General features: G+C 33.5%; 1 protein-coding gene across 2 annotated transcripts in view; it reads left to right on the forward strand.

Moving 5' to 3' along the window:
• Window positions 1-16,997, forward strand: part of KLHL1 (kelch like family member 1) — a 369,777-nt gene that overhangs the window by 116,783 nt on the left and 235,997 nt on the right. For both annotated transcript variants that reach the window (XM_058683193.1, XM_058683200.1), the window contains exon 2: window positions 8,136-8,318. In XM_058683193.1, the coding sequence (XP_058539176.1) occupies window positions 8,136-8,318 (183 nt within the window). The remainder of the gene's footprint in view (window positions 1-8,135; window positions 8,319-16,997) is intronic.

Genomic DNA, 16,997 nt, shown 5'->3' on the forward strand with positions numbered 1-16,997 from the left:
CTGTCTTATCCGGGTGTGTGTGTGTGTGTGTGTATGTGTGTGTGTATGCGTGTTTGCATTTGTGTGTGTTTCAATACTCTGATAAAAAGCCTTACTTAAAATTCCAATTATCTTATAAGACAAAATTGTACCCAGAAGCAACATTAATGACTATGTTCATTTTTCTTGTTTCTAAGTAGTAGCACCTGGTGCTTGAACTTTATCCCTTCTAATATTTCCTGGTTCTAAATCTCTCTCTTGGGGGTTATTAAAAGATTTGAAAATTAGTGTGTTTGTATAACCAGACATTCATTTTGAACATTGGTTTACTCTGCCATACCAATATATGATGATGATGCTTCATACTCTCCTATTGTAATAAGCAAAGTTGGTTCTTTAAATTTACTTATTTACAAATTTTTCCCATTTCTTTTCTTTATCTTTTTAAAATAATCAAATATTAACTTTAGGTGTAGGACTTTCAGGGTGACATAAGCATTACTATTATATTTTATTGTCTGATAATTTTGGTTACTTTTTGATCTTTGATATTATTTACATAATATTACATAATTATTTACATAATACTATTTACCTAATATTACATAATGATTTGTAATAATGACTTTATGGTTTTAAAATTTAAATGACATGTTTCATATAAAATATTTAAGCAATGTAAAGAAGGAAGCAAATAACAAACTTTTAATGAGAAACAATTTTTAAAGTTAAAATAAATGTCTTGCTAATATGAACAGAAGCTTGTAGGATACACTAACTTCATAGCTAACACAAATACTTATTTCTTAATAACCTAAATAACAACATCTTTCACTGTCTTCAGTTTCTCGCCCAAGAATTATGTATTGGTAATTCCTTTATCTGAAATTATGGAAATGTTCTTTAAATTATTCCCTCAAAACAAAAACTACCTTATTGCTACAGAAAAAAAAAAGTTGCAAATTTATTTGCCATTTTAGGTCTACACTTACATAATAACATTAAAGATATAATGACACTGGGACCTGGTCTTAGGGACCTTTGTTTGAAATAAATTCATTGTATCTATTTAAAGGATTTTACCAAAAAAAATTTTTAATGTTTTTATTTATTTTTGAGAGACAGAGTGTGAATGGGGGAAGGATAGAGAGAGAGGGAGACACAGAATCTGAAACAGGCTCCAGGCTCTTGGCTGTCAGCACAGAGCCTGATGTGGGGCTCAAACTCACAGAGGGCGACATCATGACCTGAGCCAAAGTTGGATGCTTAACCAACTGAGCCACCCAACTGCCCCTGTTTAAAGGATTTTTAAAAGTATTTTCTGAGTGCACCTGGGTGGCTCAATCAGTTAAGTGTCCAACTTTGGCTCAGGTCATGATCTCATGGTTTGTGGGTCCAAACTCCACCTTGGGCTCTGTCCTGACAGCTCAGAGCCTGGAGCCTGCTTCAGATTCTATGTCTCCTTCTCTCTCTGCCCCTCCCCCAGTCACACTCTGTGTGTGTGTCTCTCTCTGTCCTAAAAATAAATATTTTAAAATATTAAAAAATTAAAATAAAAATATTTCTGTAGTATACTTAGTGTATTCTTTAGTGTTTTCACAATGTGCATAAAAACACTATCAGAGAAGACAAAAGCATTCATATTTGGGTTATAGTAGTTATGTATTCTTTTTCTTCTCAGTTCTGGAAGCTATTTGAAATGCAACAATAGGAATTCACACAAACATTTACTAAGTACTTTCTGTGTGCCAGGCACACTGTCAAATTTGGGGATATATATTACTTTACCAAAAGTATATTTTTGTGTTCAATGAAGCATACAAGAAAACCATGAGCAATTAAAATCAGTATTTGGCCAAGGCCAATTTCTCATAGAATATTTTCACTCATTTACTCAACAAATAATTAAACTCCTAAAATATTCTACATGCCAAAGACATATTTAAAACATATTGGATAACTAGCATGTCAGGGTAAACCATGACTCCCCAAACAATATGGATTAAAACACATCTTTCTGGGGCGCCTGGGTGGCGCAGTCGGTTAAGTGTCCGACTTCAGCCAGGTCACGATCTCGCGGTCTGTGAGTTCGAGCCCCGCATCAGGCTCTGGGCTGATGGCTCGGAGCCTGGAGCCTGTTTCCGATTCTGTGTCTCCCTCTCTCTGCACCTCCCCCGTTCATGCTCTGTCTCTCTCTGTCCCAAAAATAAATTAAAAAAAAAAACGTTGAAAAAAAAATTAAAAAAAAAAAAACACATCTTTCTGAAACAAAAGTGATAGTTAAACTAATTTCTGAAAAAGTAAAGCTATCCATGAGAATGTGACTATGTTATGGAGGTTTTAGGTAAAGAGCAAAATGTGTGTGAAGGCTATAGAAGAAACAGGTATGGAAAACTGGAATTAATTAGTATGATTAGAATTAGAACTTGAGCTGATAGGTATTAAGAGTTGGAGAAAATAGGGGTGCCTGGGTGGCTCAGTTGGTTAAGCATCTGATTGGGCTCAGGTCATGAATCTGCAGTTCATGGGTCCAAGCCCCACATCGGGCTCTGTGCTGACAGCTCAGAGCCTGGAGTCTGCTTCAGATTCTGTGTGTGTGTCTCTCTCTCTGTAACCTCCCCTGCTCACCCTCTGTCTCTCTCTCTCAAAAGTGAATAAACGTTAAAAAAAAATTTTTAAGTGTTGGAGAAAATATCAGATCGTTAGGCATTTGTAATATATCATATGTAGTTTGAACCATGGAGACACTGAAGGCTGGAGCCTGATTGCCAGTGCACAATTTATGGTGTAATTTAAATGGGTACATAAGTAGAGAGTCTTAAAGTGAAAAGAGACGAATAGCAGTTAGTTCTTACAGCCGTTTATATTTTTAAGTTAATTCACGGTCTAATCTTCTAGAAGTAACTATTTCCTGGTGCAAGAGTCAAATTATTTCCACAGGATCCCAATATTATTTACCACAAAAAGAAGAAAATATCCTTTTTTCAGAATTGTTTGGTACAGGAAATGTAAGTGATGTTCAGTCCTGAATTGTTCAGCATAGGAATAGGAATGCACATTGGCCAGTTCTCAGCAATTAAGAAATGACAATTAAAGCTAAATAAAGCCATAAGAAAAGACACTGGTGCTCTTGCAAAAGCATTTTCTTTATACAGGTGATTGGGAAGTTAGATTGCCATGGATTGAGGAGTATTCAGAGGGTCAGGATTTAGGATAATGAGTGCAGACAACACTTTGGGGACAGACATACGGTTGGGAAAGGAAATAGGAATAGCTGTGGCTTGAGTTCATGAGATCAAGAAAATTTGGTAATCATTTTATTGTTTTGTATATCACCGGTTGGGGAATTCCTAAGCATGTTTAAATTCTGATGGGAAGAAGTCATATTGCCCTTTTAAAATTTCATTTCTTGGAACTTGAAGCTTTACATTATTGGGCCACAATAAAGATAAAAGTTACGGTGTCAGATCCAACATCTGAGAGACTCTCACATTGGAAAGATATTATAAAGTTTATTTAGGCTGAACACGTAAAAGTTAGACAATAAGAGAAATCATACAATGTCAGATTTTATATTTATAGGAAACATCATGAAGATATCTCTATTTCATAAAATTTTAAGATCTGATTTGTTAAACTAATAAGGCTGGATATGCGATGGGAAGATTAAATAATAAATCTTAGTTTAATAATCCTAAATGCTCTGATGTGGAAACTTCTTTTTAAATCTTGAGTCAAAGGTCAAGGACAAGGAGTTCTATTCAAGCCTGAGATCAGGAAATGATTTATGAGGAAATGTGCAAGCACTGTGACAGTGACTTTATAGGGAGAAAAATCAAGTCAAACCAACATAACCATTTTTCTTGACAGATCTACCAACCTCCAAGAAAAATAACTAGTTTTCAAATATAATGTGGAGAAAGTCAAAGATTTAGAACTTTTAGAAAAAAAAAAAAGTGAGGAGTGAAGATGAACTCTGAAAAAATAGTTTGTAGTCTAGTTTCTAGCTCTCTGTTCTTTTGACTTATCCTTTTAAATTACTTTCAAGTTCTTCAGCAAAGGCCCACGTCTGTATGACAGTCAAGATTTGTTAGAGTACCAGGGCGCCTGGGTGGCTCGATGGGTTAAGCGTCTGACTTCGGCTCAGGTCATGATGTCACGGTCCGTGAATTCGAGCCCCGTGTCGGGCTCTGTGCTGACCGCTCAGAGCCTGGAGCCTGTTTCAGATTCTGTGTCTCCCTCTCTCCCCTGTTCATGCTCTGTCTCTCTCTGTCTCAAAAATAAATAAATGTTAACAAAAAAAAAAAAAAAAGAAAAAAAAAAGATTTGTTAGAGTACCTAGGTTACAGAAAAGAAGGTGCCACCTTCACAGTAATTAGCTTTTTGACTTTAAAAAAATCCTGTAAAATTCTGTGCCCTGTTTCATTTGCAGTTATTTGGTCTCATGAAACTCTAAAATGGTATTATTCTATTTCTTTCACTATTTCCTCTAATATCATGTCCACTACAACTTGAGTGACTTGAAGATCAGCTACATTAAAGTCTTTCCTTGCTAACATTTCCCAGGCTCTGAAAATCTTAGTGAGGTATAAACCTTTCAGCCGTAAGTATGTTATTTGACTTGAAGGAAATTTACATGAGGATCTGAATGTAGCCCTTATCACAAACCTCCTTTAAGCCAATCTGGAGCCCTTCTGCAGGGTCATCTCTAATATCTTGACTTTAGGATTCTGCTCACGCAGTCTGGTACCAGACCAGAAACATCGGGATCTCAGTGGATCAGTTTTGATCTATTTGGCAGCCTATGCTCCTGATAGTCCTGACTTGATTCTCCATAGTAAACTGAAATCCAATAATGATATGTTCGTTCTAGATTTACAACTCCTTCTTGCAGGGCATTTTGTGACTTTTCTGTTCAATGTGTTAATGTATAGAAGAATGTTCTTGCCACATATGCCTGAGCCTGAATTCCTAAAATATATTCCGGGAAATGACCATATTCTGGGGTTGTAATTTGCAAACTTGTGAAAGGCAAACATATGGTATAGCAAAATTTCTATTAGTTTTAAATATGTAAGGAAAAACTGGTAAAGTCTGGTGAAAATAACCATATTGTGTAGACAAATATTGTAGATAACAGAGAACACACATAATTTAATTGATTTAGATTTGTAAACTTGTCTGCAAATTCTTTTGGATTTTCTATGTGCACAAACATGTCTTCTGGAAATATTAATTATATAGTTTTTCCTTGTCTAACTCTAATGGACTTTTATTTCTTTTTTCTTTGCTTACATTACATTGGAAAGACACTCCAGAAAAATGTTGGATAGAGGTAGCACTAATGAATTTCATTTTAAATCTCAGTGAGGAAAGGTTTCCATTAAATATGTTTGCTATATAAATGAATTAGGTGATTTTATATGATGAAAATGTGTTCCTTAATTAAGTGTAACTTACTTGTGATGCATTATCCAGTATATATTTAATATATATCTTTTTTATGTATTTCTGTTTTACATACAGTTTTGTATTTAGTTGCTAGAATTTTGCTTAAGATTTTTGTAAATCTGGGTGCCTGGGTGGCTCAATCAGTTGAACATCCCACTTTAGCTCAGGTCATGATTTCATGGTTTGTCGGTTCGAACCCCACATCGGGCTTTGTGCCTGTAGTCTTCTTTGAATTCTGTGTCTCCCTGTCTCTCTGCCCCATCCCTGCTCATGGTCTGTCTCTGTCTCTCAAAAATGAATAAACATTTAAAAATTTTTAAGATTTTTGTAAATCTGTATAGGAGAGAGAATGACCATTAATTTTTCTTTCCTTGTAACATCCTTTTCAATTTTGTTTCTGTGTTATATTTACCTCATTAAACAAGTTGGAGGAAAAGTTCTCATTTTGTATTCTCTGGCAACTTTTTAAGAAAGTTTTTTTTTTTCTCTCTTCCTTTTTTTTTTTTTGTAGCTTTGCATTGGTTTTACCATCATGTGCAGTTTTGTTTTATTGTGGATAGATAGTGAGTCTTGAATCTTGATGTCTTTAACATATTTTTGAAGACTCTTGGCCAATATTTCTTCAGATGGCTTTTGCCCTATTATGTCTCTCCCTACTTTTAAAACTATAATTATGGGAATATTACAATGTCTTACCAAGTTTCATTTGTTTCAGAAACTACTGTTTTTATATTTTTATATCAATAATTTAGTTTCAATATTTTCTATTTATTTTTACATTATCTTTGCTTCACCTGCATCCAATCTGCAAGTTCAATTCCTCTACCAAAATCTTAAATTATTACATTTCCAGTTGATTTATTCATATAACCTAATGTTCTTAAAATTATCCACCTTTTTATTTATATTAAAATATATTAATAACAGATATTTTCACATCTATAACTAATAGTGATCCATCTGGGAGCCTGTTTCTATTGTCTGTTTTCTCCCTAGGTCTAGTTTATTTATAGGCCTACTTTTTTTACTTTAATGTCAAGCATTATATACATGCAGAAGAAATCAGAGTTTCTATCAAGTTATCTTTTTTTAAGGGGTTTATTTTGACTATATTATGACATTTAGATTAGAGGATCACTTTAATGCACTCAGAGGCTTCATTGATTCAAATCTAGATTTCTGTCTTTGTGTTATCTCTTGTATTTCCAGTACCCTTGACTCCTGGGATCCAGTCCTTCAGGGGGCCCAACTGAGAGCCTGTGTAGTTACCAGCATCCCTCATCCTTGCTGGTCCTTGAATCCAAATTTTTATCTTTCAAGTTCTATTTAACATTTCAATGTCCTATAAGCCATTTTCTGCTTGTCTAGCAGTGCTTAGGAGTCACAAATACCTCTGGGGAAAATTGGTACACAATGACAGCCTTTCCTAAACTTTCCTTTGTGGCCCTTCAATTATCTCCCAAGTTCTGATTACCTTAGGAGCCCCTAATTCCAATATCCATCCTTTCCTCCAAGCCCCATGATACTGTTGGCTGCTTCATTATGCTGAGTTTCTCAGAGTCTCACCCTATGCTGCTTATAATTAGTAAATAACTTTAGAGGGAAAGAAAAAGCAGTGTAGAATTTTGAGCTGACTTCTGTGAGTTTATCTTTATTCTAAGTTCTTGATCTATCAGATCCTGGTTGCCTTAGTAGTTATTATTAAATTCATGTAATTATTTTGATATTATATGTAACATTTTTTCTGGTGTTCTTGGTGAGGGGTTTAGTCTACTACAAGTTATTCCCCTGTAATTGGAAACATAATTCCCCCATGTTATTTTCTATCTTGAAATAAGATATTTCATTATTATTGTTATCAAACACTTGGTTGGGTCTTCTGGGCCTACCATTCACATTTTGATAGAGTCTTCTCCTTGATATGGAGCATGGTATTTCAATGTCTTCATTGTGAAACAGTCTATGATATTAATAAATGCAGTAGCCAAAATTCAGTATTAATTTTTTCAAAATTTAAAGTTTATTAAATATACTCATGTGTGTATATGCATATATACATGTGTATGCACATGTGTATATGCATGCATACATACATATTATATATATATTTGATATATATCTATATATTTCAAAGTACTTGTTGAGCTACTGCATGCTGTATATATATTTAATCAGTTGGGTGTGGAATATAAAACTCAACAATTTAATTTCAAATTTATTGTCAATCTTTTTTACAAACCATGTTTCATAATTTCTCATAATAAAAGTCACCTACTTCTGTAAAGGGACATTTATTATAACCTCACAGGAATCGTAATTTAGGGTAGTATAATTAGATAATCTATCTCATTTTCAAATGTATTAAATTAACATTTTATTAGTAATCAATTTTAGAACAGGCATGCATGTTCGTAATTGACTATTTCTGTTACTTTTTTGGGTTTTTTAATTTAATGTCCTAATAAATACAGATAACCTATCTTTTAAATCATTTTAAGACAAGAAAAAAAGATAATTAACAATTCATTTATGGCTTCCAGCGCAAATTATTTCACCCTAAATAGATTTTTCTGACTTACATTAACAATGATGGACATAAGGAGAGATGCATTGATTTCCCTATAAAGTTCTAAAACTCTGTGTGTGTAATTTTGGTCAACTCCTAGCACTTTATAAACACCATCTTTTTTGTATGTGACTTGCAGGCTGTCAGCAACTAGCCATTCACTGACACCTCAAAGTGATATGGACTCCAGTAGCTCTGAAGAATTCTATCAAGCCGTTCACCATGCTGAGCAAACCTTCAGAAAAATGGAAAGTTATTTGAAACAACAGCAACTCTGTGATGTTATCCTCATTGTTGGGAACCGAAAGATACCTGCGCACAGGTATAGTAACCTGTCTTAATTGGATACATGCATTCATATATTTGGAAATGATACTCTGGTATGTAGATGTAAAACATTATATAATTAGAGAGTTAAGCATCTAATTTTTTTGTGTGTGTGGTCCAATAGAACTTTATTTATGGGCAAAGGGATTTGAATTCCATTTAGTTTTCACATGTTGTGGAATATATTGATCCTTTGATTTTTCCCCAACCATTTAAAAATATAAAACCTGTAACTAGCTTGTGGGTTGTGCAATAGGCAGCAGGCCAGATTTAGTCCATGGGTCGTAGTTTGCTGATCCCTGTGTTTAAAGCACTCAAGTTCTCAAGTCTCTGATTTATGGAAGAAAGAAAGTGGTTCAAATACAATTTGAAATATTTTGACTTTGATATTTTGTTGTGAATTTCTAGATATGTTATGATAAAATATATGACATATGGGATATTTTATTATAAAAATACAGTAAAATCTTAGATTGCATGTAACTTGGTCTGCAAGTGTTCTGCAAGATGAGCAAACATTTCTAATAAATTTTAACTTAGTAAACAAGAGATGTCTTGTAATGTAAGTAGTATGTGATACTTCACATGATCGAGCCAATCGTTCTTGAAATTCACTTTGATATATGAGTGTTTGGATTACAAGCATGTTTCCAGAATGCATTATGCTTGCAAACTAAGGATTACTGTATTGTGTTTGTGTGTTTTCATGTGTTTATCCATAACGTGGCTGTTATGCTCTTAAATGTTGTCAGGCTCATATTAGATGGTCAAAGCCTACTGTGAATGAAAGTTAGATTTTCCAGTATGAACATCAAGAATAATTTGATATTCCATCTATTAACACATGTCATCTTTCATAGTGCTATGATTCAAATGCAAAAATAAAAGATGAAGGATAGAGGTAAATTTGTAGAATTATAAATCATAATATAAATGTATCCTACTAATCTCTGTCAAATGATCATAGCTAAATCTATTTATAATAGTTGAGAATCCATATTTTTAAGAGAGCTTAAGTTATTTTTCTTTTACTTTTTATTTATTTTGGGGGAGATTTATAATGCCATTAGAGTAAACATTTTATAATAAATAAAGCAAATATGAATACTTCAAAAAGAAAACTTCTTCTAACTAAGGTTGATAAATACTCCATTTTATGTTTCACGTAATCACACTAAGTGGAAATCCATTTTAACATAGGAAAATGTACCTTAAATCTGAAATGAAATGTACTTTTCTGAAAAAACTAAAAGGAAATCAGGTCAGGTGTTAGGGTGCCTCAGTTGCTCAGTTGGTTAAGCAACTGACTCTAGGTCTCAGCTCTGGTCTTGTTCTCAGGGTCATAAATTCAAGCCCTGTGTTGGGCTCCAAGCTGTGCATGAATCCTACTTTAAAAATATAAATAAATAGAAATAAAAAATAATAGGAAATCAGGTTATATTGGGTATACATTATTTGTTTAAACTAGGAAATTCAAAATACTTCATGATGACATCTTTATTTTACATTTATTATTATTTTTTTAATGTATGACATACTAATATTATTCTTAATGTCCAATATATTTGAAAGCTAATATACTTTTAAACATTCCTTATATATTTATTATTGATAATTTCAACTTACATGAACTAAACATCCAATTACTTTGTGACATATTAATTTCCTATCAGTTTACTTATGAAAATTCATTAAATTTGAAGTCAATTTTGTACTTTTTCAATTTTTTAATGTGAAATTTTAATTGAGAAAAGAATTAAATTTAGTTTTGATTCTTATTCTTTTATTATTTTAAATACTTGAATATATAGGCAAATAATCTTAGATTACCTTGATATATGTTGTTTAATATTATTAACACTAATTAATTAGTAGAAAGAAGATGTTATCAACATATAAAAATATTTTTAATGTATTCCTATTTTCTATATTTTTTAACTTAAATTTTACTACCTAGAAATATATATACACCTGAGTGCTGACAATCAAAAACATTCCTGAAGAATGAGGGTATATTTCTACTATGATAGCAATATTAAAATGTGAACATTGAATTTGATACACTTAGAAATGCATAGGAGGGAACATTTAACATTGAATAACTACTGTAGTTTTCAATCGATCATCTAACTATGGAGACAATTCTAATTATATAACATTCACACACATTTTCAAATATTTCTATGAAATTGTATTATTATTGGCAAAAAAACAATTAACAAATAGTCATTATTATTGAGATATTCTATATTGTAATATGTATGGCAAATATGCTAATTATCCGGAACTAACATCTGGATAAAAATTTCAATGTAAGAGATATTCTTCTTTGAGAATGTAACTAAGTTTACTTCATTTAACTTACAAATTGGTTAAATAATTGCGTATATATACACACACACTACAATATATATATATGTAGTGTGTGTGTGTGTGCGTGTAGAGAGAGAGATTCAATCAACTCAAAAGTATATCAGCACAACAAATGGTTATTAATTTTTTTAAAAAGAGCAATGTTTCACATAATTTACAGTCATATTTTAAGACTTTTATTTGTAGTAATTTAAGATTTCTCATTTGAACCATTTGTAACCAATATACTGAGCAATCCTCCCATATTAATTATATTTTACATTCTTTTCTTTGTTACTTTTTTTATAAATATTTATTTTTCACAGAGAGAGCATGAGCAGAGGAGGATCAGAGAAAGAGGGGAATAGAAGGTCCAAAGCAGTCTCAGTGCTGACAGCAAAGAGCCTGATGAGGGTTTCAAACTCACTAACCATGAAATCATGACCTGAGTGGAAATCAAGTCAGATGTTCAACTGACTGAATCACCCGGGAGCCCCTCTTTGTTACTTTTTAAATCTAGATTGTTAATATTATTTATAAATAATTTAATTATGCAAGTTATTTTATAATAATCCAGATGATTAAGAAATAATGTCATTTCTTTTTTAAATTGTTTTTAATCTTTATTTTTTAATTTGTTTTAATGTTTATTTTTGAGAGAGACAGAAAGAGTGTGAGCAGGGTTTGGCAGAGAGAGAGAGAGAGACAGAGTCCAAATAGGCTCCAGGCTCTGAGCTGTCAGCACAGAGCCCGACACTGGGCTAGAACTCACAAACTGTGAGATCATGACCTGAGCTGAAGTTGGATGCTTAACCGACTGAGCCACCAAAGCACCCCTTCTGTGTATTTATTTTTGAGACAGAGATAGACAGAGGGCAAGCAGGGGAGGGGCAGAGAGAGACACACACACAGAAGCTGAAGCAGGCACCAGGATCTGAGCCATCAGCACAGAGTCCAACACGGGGCTCAAACTCACAAACTGTGAGATCATGACTTGAGCTGAAGTTGGACACTTAACCAACTGAGCCACCCAAATGTCCCAGAAATAATATTGTTTCTAATTTAAGATATTCTAAAACATTTGAGTAATGTATTATTTTTATACATATTACTCTGAACATTTTAAATATTTTATATAGTGAGCAGATATTAAAACAAGTATATTATTGTTGGTCATCTGTATTTCCCTTAAATGTGACAAGAAAAAATTTAATCTAAGTCTATATCCTAAATTGATGCAAATAAGAATGTATATTTTCTTTACACCATGGCTTAAGATTTTAGTACTGTTATTTTACAAGTAATTTGCATAGTTATGATTCTAAGTTAAACATACATTAACAAATATATGGGGAAATATTTATAAGGCGCCTGAAAAAAGGCAAGTGCTGTTTTTAGTAATTGCAGATACAATGCCCCTCTTTATTTATACTTTTGCACAGTGAAATGATAGTAATGAATGAGTGATTAGCTCTTTGCTTTAAACAAATAATCATCTTAGAAATAGTAACGAAGGAATGGATTTTGAAGTTATTTTGTTATATTTTGATTAGTACAGATGAATATTGCCTTTAGGCAAAATATATATGATGATATGATCATTAGCACTGGAACAAGGGACTATTATAATAATTTCAAATAATGAAAAAAGAAATAACTTTCAGTAAGGTCTACTGCTCCTTTAGAAAAGACATTGAAATTTAGTGTTATAAGTACTCACTAAATATCCATTCATAAAGTCATATATATTTAATTTAATTTTATTATCTCATCATTCAAAACTTTCATATTAATCCCTATTTAAATTAACAGATTATGGCCATTAAAGAGCTCTCCATAAAACCCTTTGTTTTTGTTTTGGTTATATTGTATATATGTTTTTAACCTGATATAAGTCACAACTATGAATGTATTATGAAATGCCATGTTTATATAGGTATGTTAGGTTATTGCTCAGCATATTTTTATATATTTATTTTGAAAATTTATTCATTTATTTTGAGAGAGAGAGTGCACATGTGTGTGCAAGTGGAGGAGGGTCAGAGTGAGAGGCAGAGAGAGAATGCCAAACAGGCTCCATGTTATCAGCTCAGAGCCTGATGCAGTGGTCAATCTCATGAACCACGAGGTAATGACCTGAGCTGAAATCGAGGGTCAGATGCTCAACTGACTGAGCCACTCAAGTGCCCCACTAGGCATATATTTAAGTAAGTTAGCTCTGAAAAGTTAATAACACTCAAGATGACACATTAATACATTTTTTGTCATGGAAAATAATCACAATTCTGAATTCATCTGTGCTTTAAGTTTTCAGAGGAATTCTAAAATAAATATAAACTTCTCATAAAATGGCCCAGAATAATTGATTAACAACAAATGAACCAAAAAACTGAACATAAATCCCTAAGTACTAATTATATAGAATTTTTTGCTATGTAGTCTTCCTATAATCAGAGAGGTCAGATACTGAAAATTAGACTGACAGATCAATATTAATAATTGGATAGTTGAATTTTCAATGGTAAGAGATTTAAGGGGTTTTCAGGGCCTACTCTGTTACAATGTACAGGTATATAATGAAATATAATTTAGCTTGTGAAAGTCTTTTCCCCCTCTAGCAATTATTAAGGGTAAGTGCATTTGACAGAAATAAGTGAGAAAATCTTAAATAGCTAACATCCTCCAAGTTGGAAATAATATTAGATATAATTTTATGTACATAGAAACAGTGTGGAAAGATATTCAACATACTGTCAATAAAGCTTATACCTGGAGAATACGAGTAGTCAGGATCAAGAAGGGACTAGCTATTGTTTTAATGTTAATGTATAAACATAGATATTCTTTGAACTCTTTAGAATGAGTGTGTAATAATTCATGATCAAACAAAGACTTAAATAAAAAATTAAATGATAATATGTGACAGACAGAAAGAATCCTGCTCTGTAGACCAAAACCCTGGGCATTTCGTTTAGCACCATATTATGTTTTCATTTTTTTTAATGTTTGAGGATATATTTAATTATTTTAAGAATATATATATATATATATATATATATATATATGAATATTATGAATATATATTCATATTTATATGTGTGTTCTTTACTGAACACTAGTATCATGAAAATAGTTGAAACTCAAAGCGGCTTTTGAAATGATGTATCAGAAGCACTTAAAACATGGGGCTCCTGGGTGGCTCAGTCGGTTGTGCGTCCAACTTCGGCTCAGGTCATGGTCTCATGGTTGGTGGGTTCAAGCCCCACATCGGGCTCTGCACTGACAGCTCAGAGCCTGAAGCCTGCTTTGGATTCTGTGTCTCCCTCTCTCTCTTTGTCCCTCCCCTGCTCACTCTCTCTCTCTCTCTCTGCCTTGAAAATAAATAAATGTTAAAAAAATTTAAAAAAGAAACACTTAAAATATTAAATACAGTAAAAAGAAATTACTTTCATAAGTAACATATATTAATACTCAGAAGTTGGCAAGTAGTAGTGTCTCTGTACTGATGGAAAGTTTATTTACATAGTTTGTGCTGACAGAGGAATAACTCATTTCTCCTATTTTATTAAATCCAACATCCATCTAAATCTCTCAATCAGCTTGATAGTTAATAAAGCTCTGAATCAACTTCAGAAAAAAAAAAATCCCTGTGCCTGTTGGATTTAGTGGCCCCGGCTAACTCCCACAGCCCCAGGCTGTGCCAGCCCTTCCCATAGTGCCAGGCTTCCAGAGGACTCCTGTGGACACGGGCTCCCAGCACATCCCAGCCATGACCTGCTACCATGGCTCAGGCTCCTGGTGGCCCCATACCCCCAATCAGTCACTTGGAACCCAGGCTGCAGGCATGTTCTCGTGCCACCATAGCACCAAGCCAGCTCCTGTGTACCTATGATCTCTGGCCCACCCCGGTGTCATGCCGGACCCTAAGAACCTCAACTCAAAGCTGGCTCCCATGGATTCAGGCTCTATACTTGTCTCAACACCAGACCTGCCCCAGCAGAAAGAACCTTCAGGCTGGCTCCCAAACTCCCAGGTTATAGTTGACTCCATAGGCCCCAACCTCCATGCTCACTCTAGGCCCAAGCTGGATACAGTGTCCCTAAGCCTCCAGTTTGGCTCCCATGAAACCAGGCTCCCAAACCATACTACGACCAAATCAGGTCTATGGAGCCAGATGCCAGACCCAAACCAGTGTCCCTGGTACCTGATTGGATCATGTAGACCCAGGACCCACGTCTGCCCCTGCAGGTCCAGGTCCCAAGCCAGTCACTTTAGACTCAAATGCCAGGCCCACTGCAGTGATCCCAAGCTCCAGGCCTACCCCTGGATACTCAAGCACTAGGCTAGACCCTTGCATACCCAATGTCAGGCCCACTCACCTGCTCACCCAGAAACTAGACATGCCCACTCAAGGACTTCAGAATGAAGCCTGTAAACAGATACCACCAGATGGCCAACCCAGGATCTCTGGATAGGCAGACTGGTGAAGGTTTTTGCCTGCCCAAGCCAGTCTGTGAAGATTGGAAGAGCCACACCACCTTCCTTGAATGCATAGACAACAATGCAAGGCCACAAGGGAATCATGAGCTGAGAAAGTACATCACTACTAGACTTGCCTTACAAGAAATGCTGAAAGGAGTTCTTCAAGCTGAAATGAAAGGATTCTAATTAGAAACATGAAAACTTGAAAGTATAATACATACTAGTAAAGCTAAAGCTATAGTCAAATTCAGAATAATCTAAAACTGTAATGTCATGATGTGTTTATCACTTAACTCTAATAAAGTGATTAGAAGACAAAAAAAGAAGACAAAGGTGTTAAAAGTACTTATTACTGTAATCATTAGTTAATGATTACACAGTATATAAAGTATGTAAAGTACACAGTACATAAAGAGGTAAATTGTGAAATCAAAACCAAATATGGAGGGAGTAAAAAAGTAATTTTTGTATGTGATTGAAGGTAAGTTGTTATCACCTTAAAATAGACTGTTCCATTTATAGGCTGTTTTATGTAAGCCTCTTGGTAACCGCAGCACAAAAACTTAAAGTAAATACACAAAAGAAAAAAAGGGAATCAAAGCATGACATGAGAAATTACTAATTCACAAAGAAAGATAGCAAAAGAGGAAGAAAGGAACAAAGGAATGCAAAACAGCCAGAAAATAACTAGATGGCATTGTAAATTCTTACCTATCAATAAATATTCTAAATAAAATAGGATTAAATTGTGAAATCAAAAGGTATACAGTGAATGAATGGATTAAAAAATAACACCTAACTATATGCTGCCTACAAGAGACTCACTTCAGCTTCAAGGTCACACATAGTCTCAAAAATGAAGGAATGGAAAAAGATATTCTGAGAAAATGGAAACAAAAAGAGAGCAAGTATAGCTATCCTTTTATCAGACAACATAGTCTTTAAAGCATAATGGTGGCAAGAAACAAAGATGACCATACATAATAATAAAGGAGTCAATTCATCACAAAATGCAACAATTATAAATATATTGTGGTAATCCCTTTACTATATATCTATATATCTATCTATCTATCTATCTATCTATATATATATATATGTATCAAATCATCATAATCTATACTACAAACCCATGTTATATGTCAATAATATCTCAATAAAACTGGGAGAGGGAGAGATAAGAGAAGCTGAAAAACTTTTGTCTTACTTTTTTTTTACCCATCATTTAGGAATCATTTTAATGTCCTCTTTATGTGTACTACTGATATTCTGCAATACATGAAGCATCTTTCGTTGCATGAAAAAAAAATGTATATCAAACATGTATGCCTTGGTCTATTCCCTTTTGGTGATATAAAAGGGTTATAAAATATGACATTTTCCGTGTGAAGTTTACACTAATTTTGAGGAGGAAAGAATAACCCCTATGACAATTAAGAAAGTTATAATAGTTATCATATATTTCTTAACTGCAAATGGAAATATATGGTTTTGATTCCAAATGAAGAGATAATCAAATAAGGAAATGAGCAGTTTTTCTGAAAAATTCTGTTTGAGGTCAGCCTAGTGGAAAAGAACAAGTATGCTATTTTAGATTATGATAATAATATGGAAAAATAGAGAAGTAAAGAATTTGAGGAAATTGTGAGATACTGGCTTAGCGAAGTGGAACCATTTGTATTGGAAGTACTGAGGAATTAAGCTGTAAAATGGGGCAAAAATGATTATGACAGATTTTGAAAACCAGGAGAGAAATTTAAATTCAAATGATGTACATAATTAGGAGCTCATGTAGGTTCCTGAAGAGCGGTATAACATAATTAAGTCAATAATAATAGTA

Source organism: Neofelis nebulosa, chromosome 1 (assembly GCF_028018385.1).
Source record: "Neofelis nebulosa isolate mNeoNeb1 chromosome 1, mNeoNeb1.pri, whole genome shotgun sequence".
Classification (NCBI taxonomy): domain Eukaryota; kingdom Metazoa; phylum Chordata; class Mammalia; order Carnivora; family Felidae; genus Neofelis; species Neofelis nebulosa.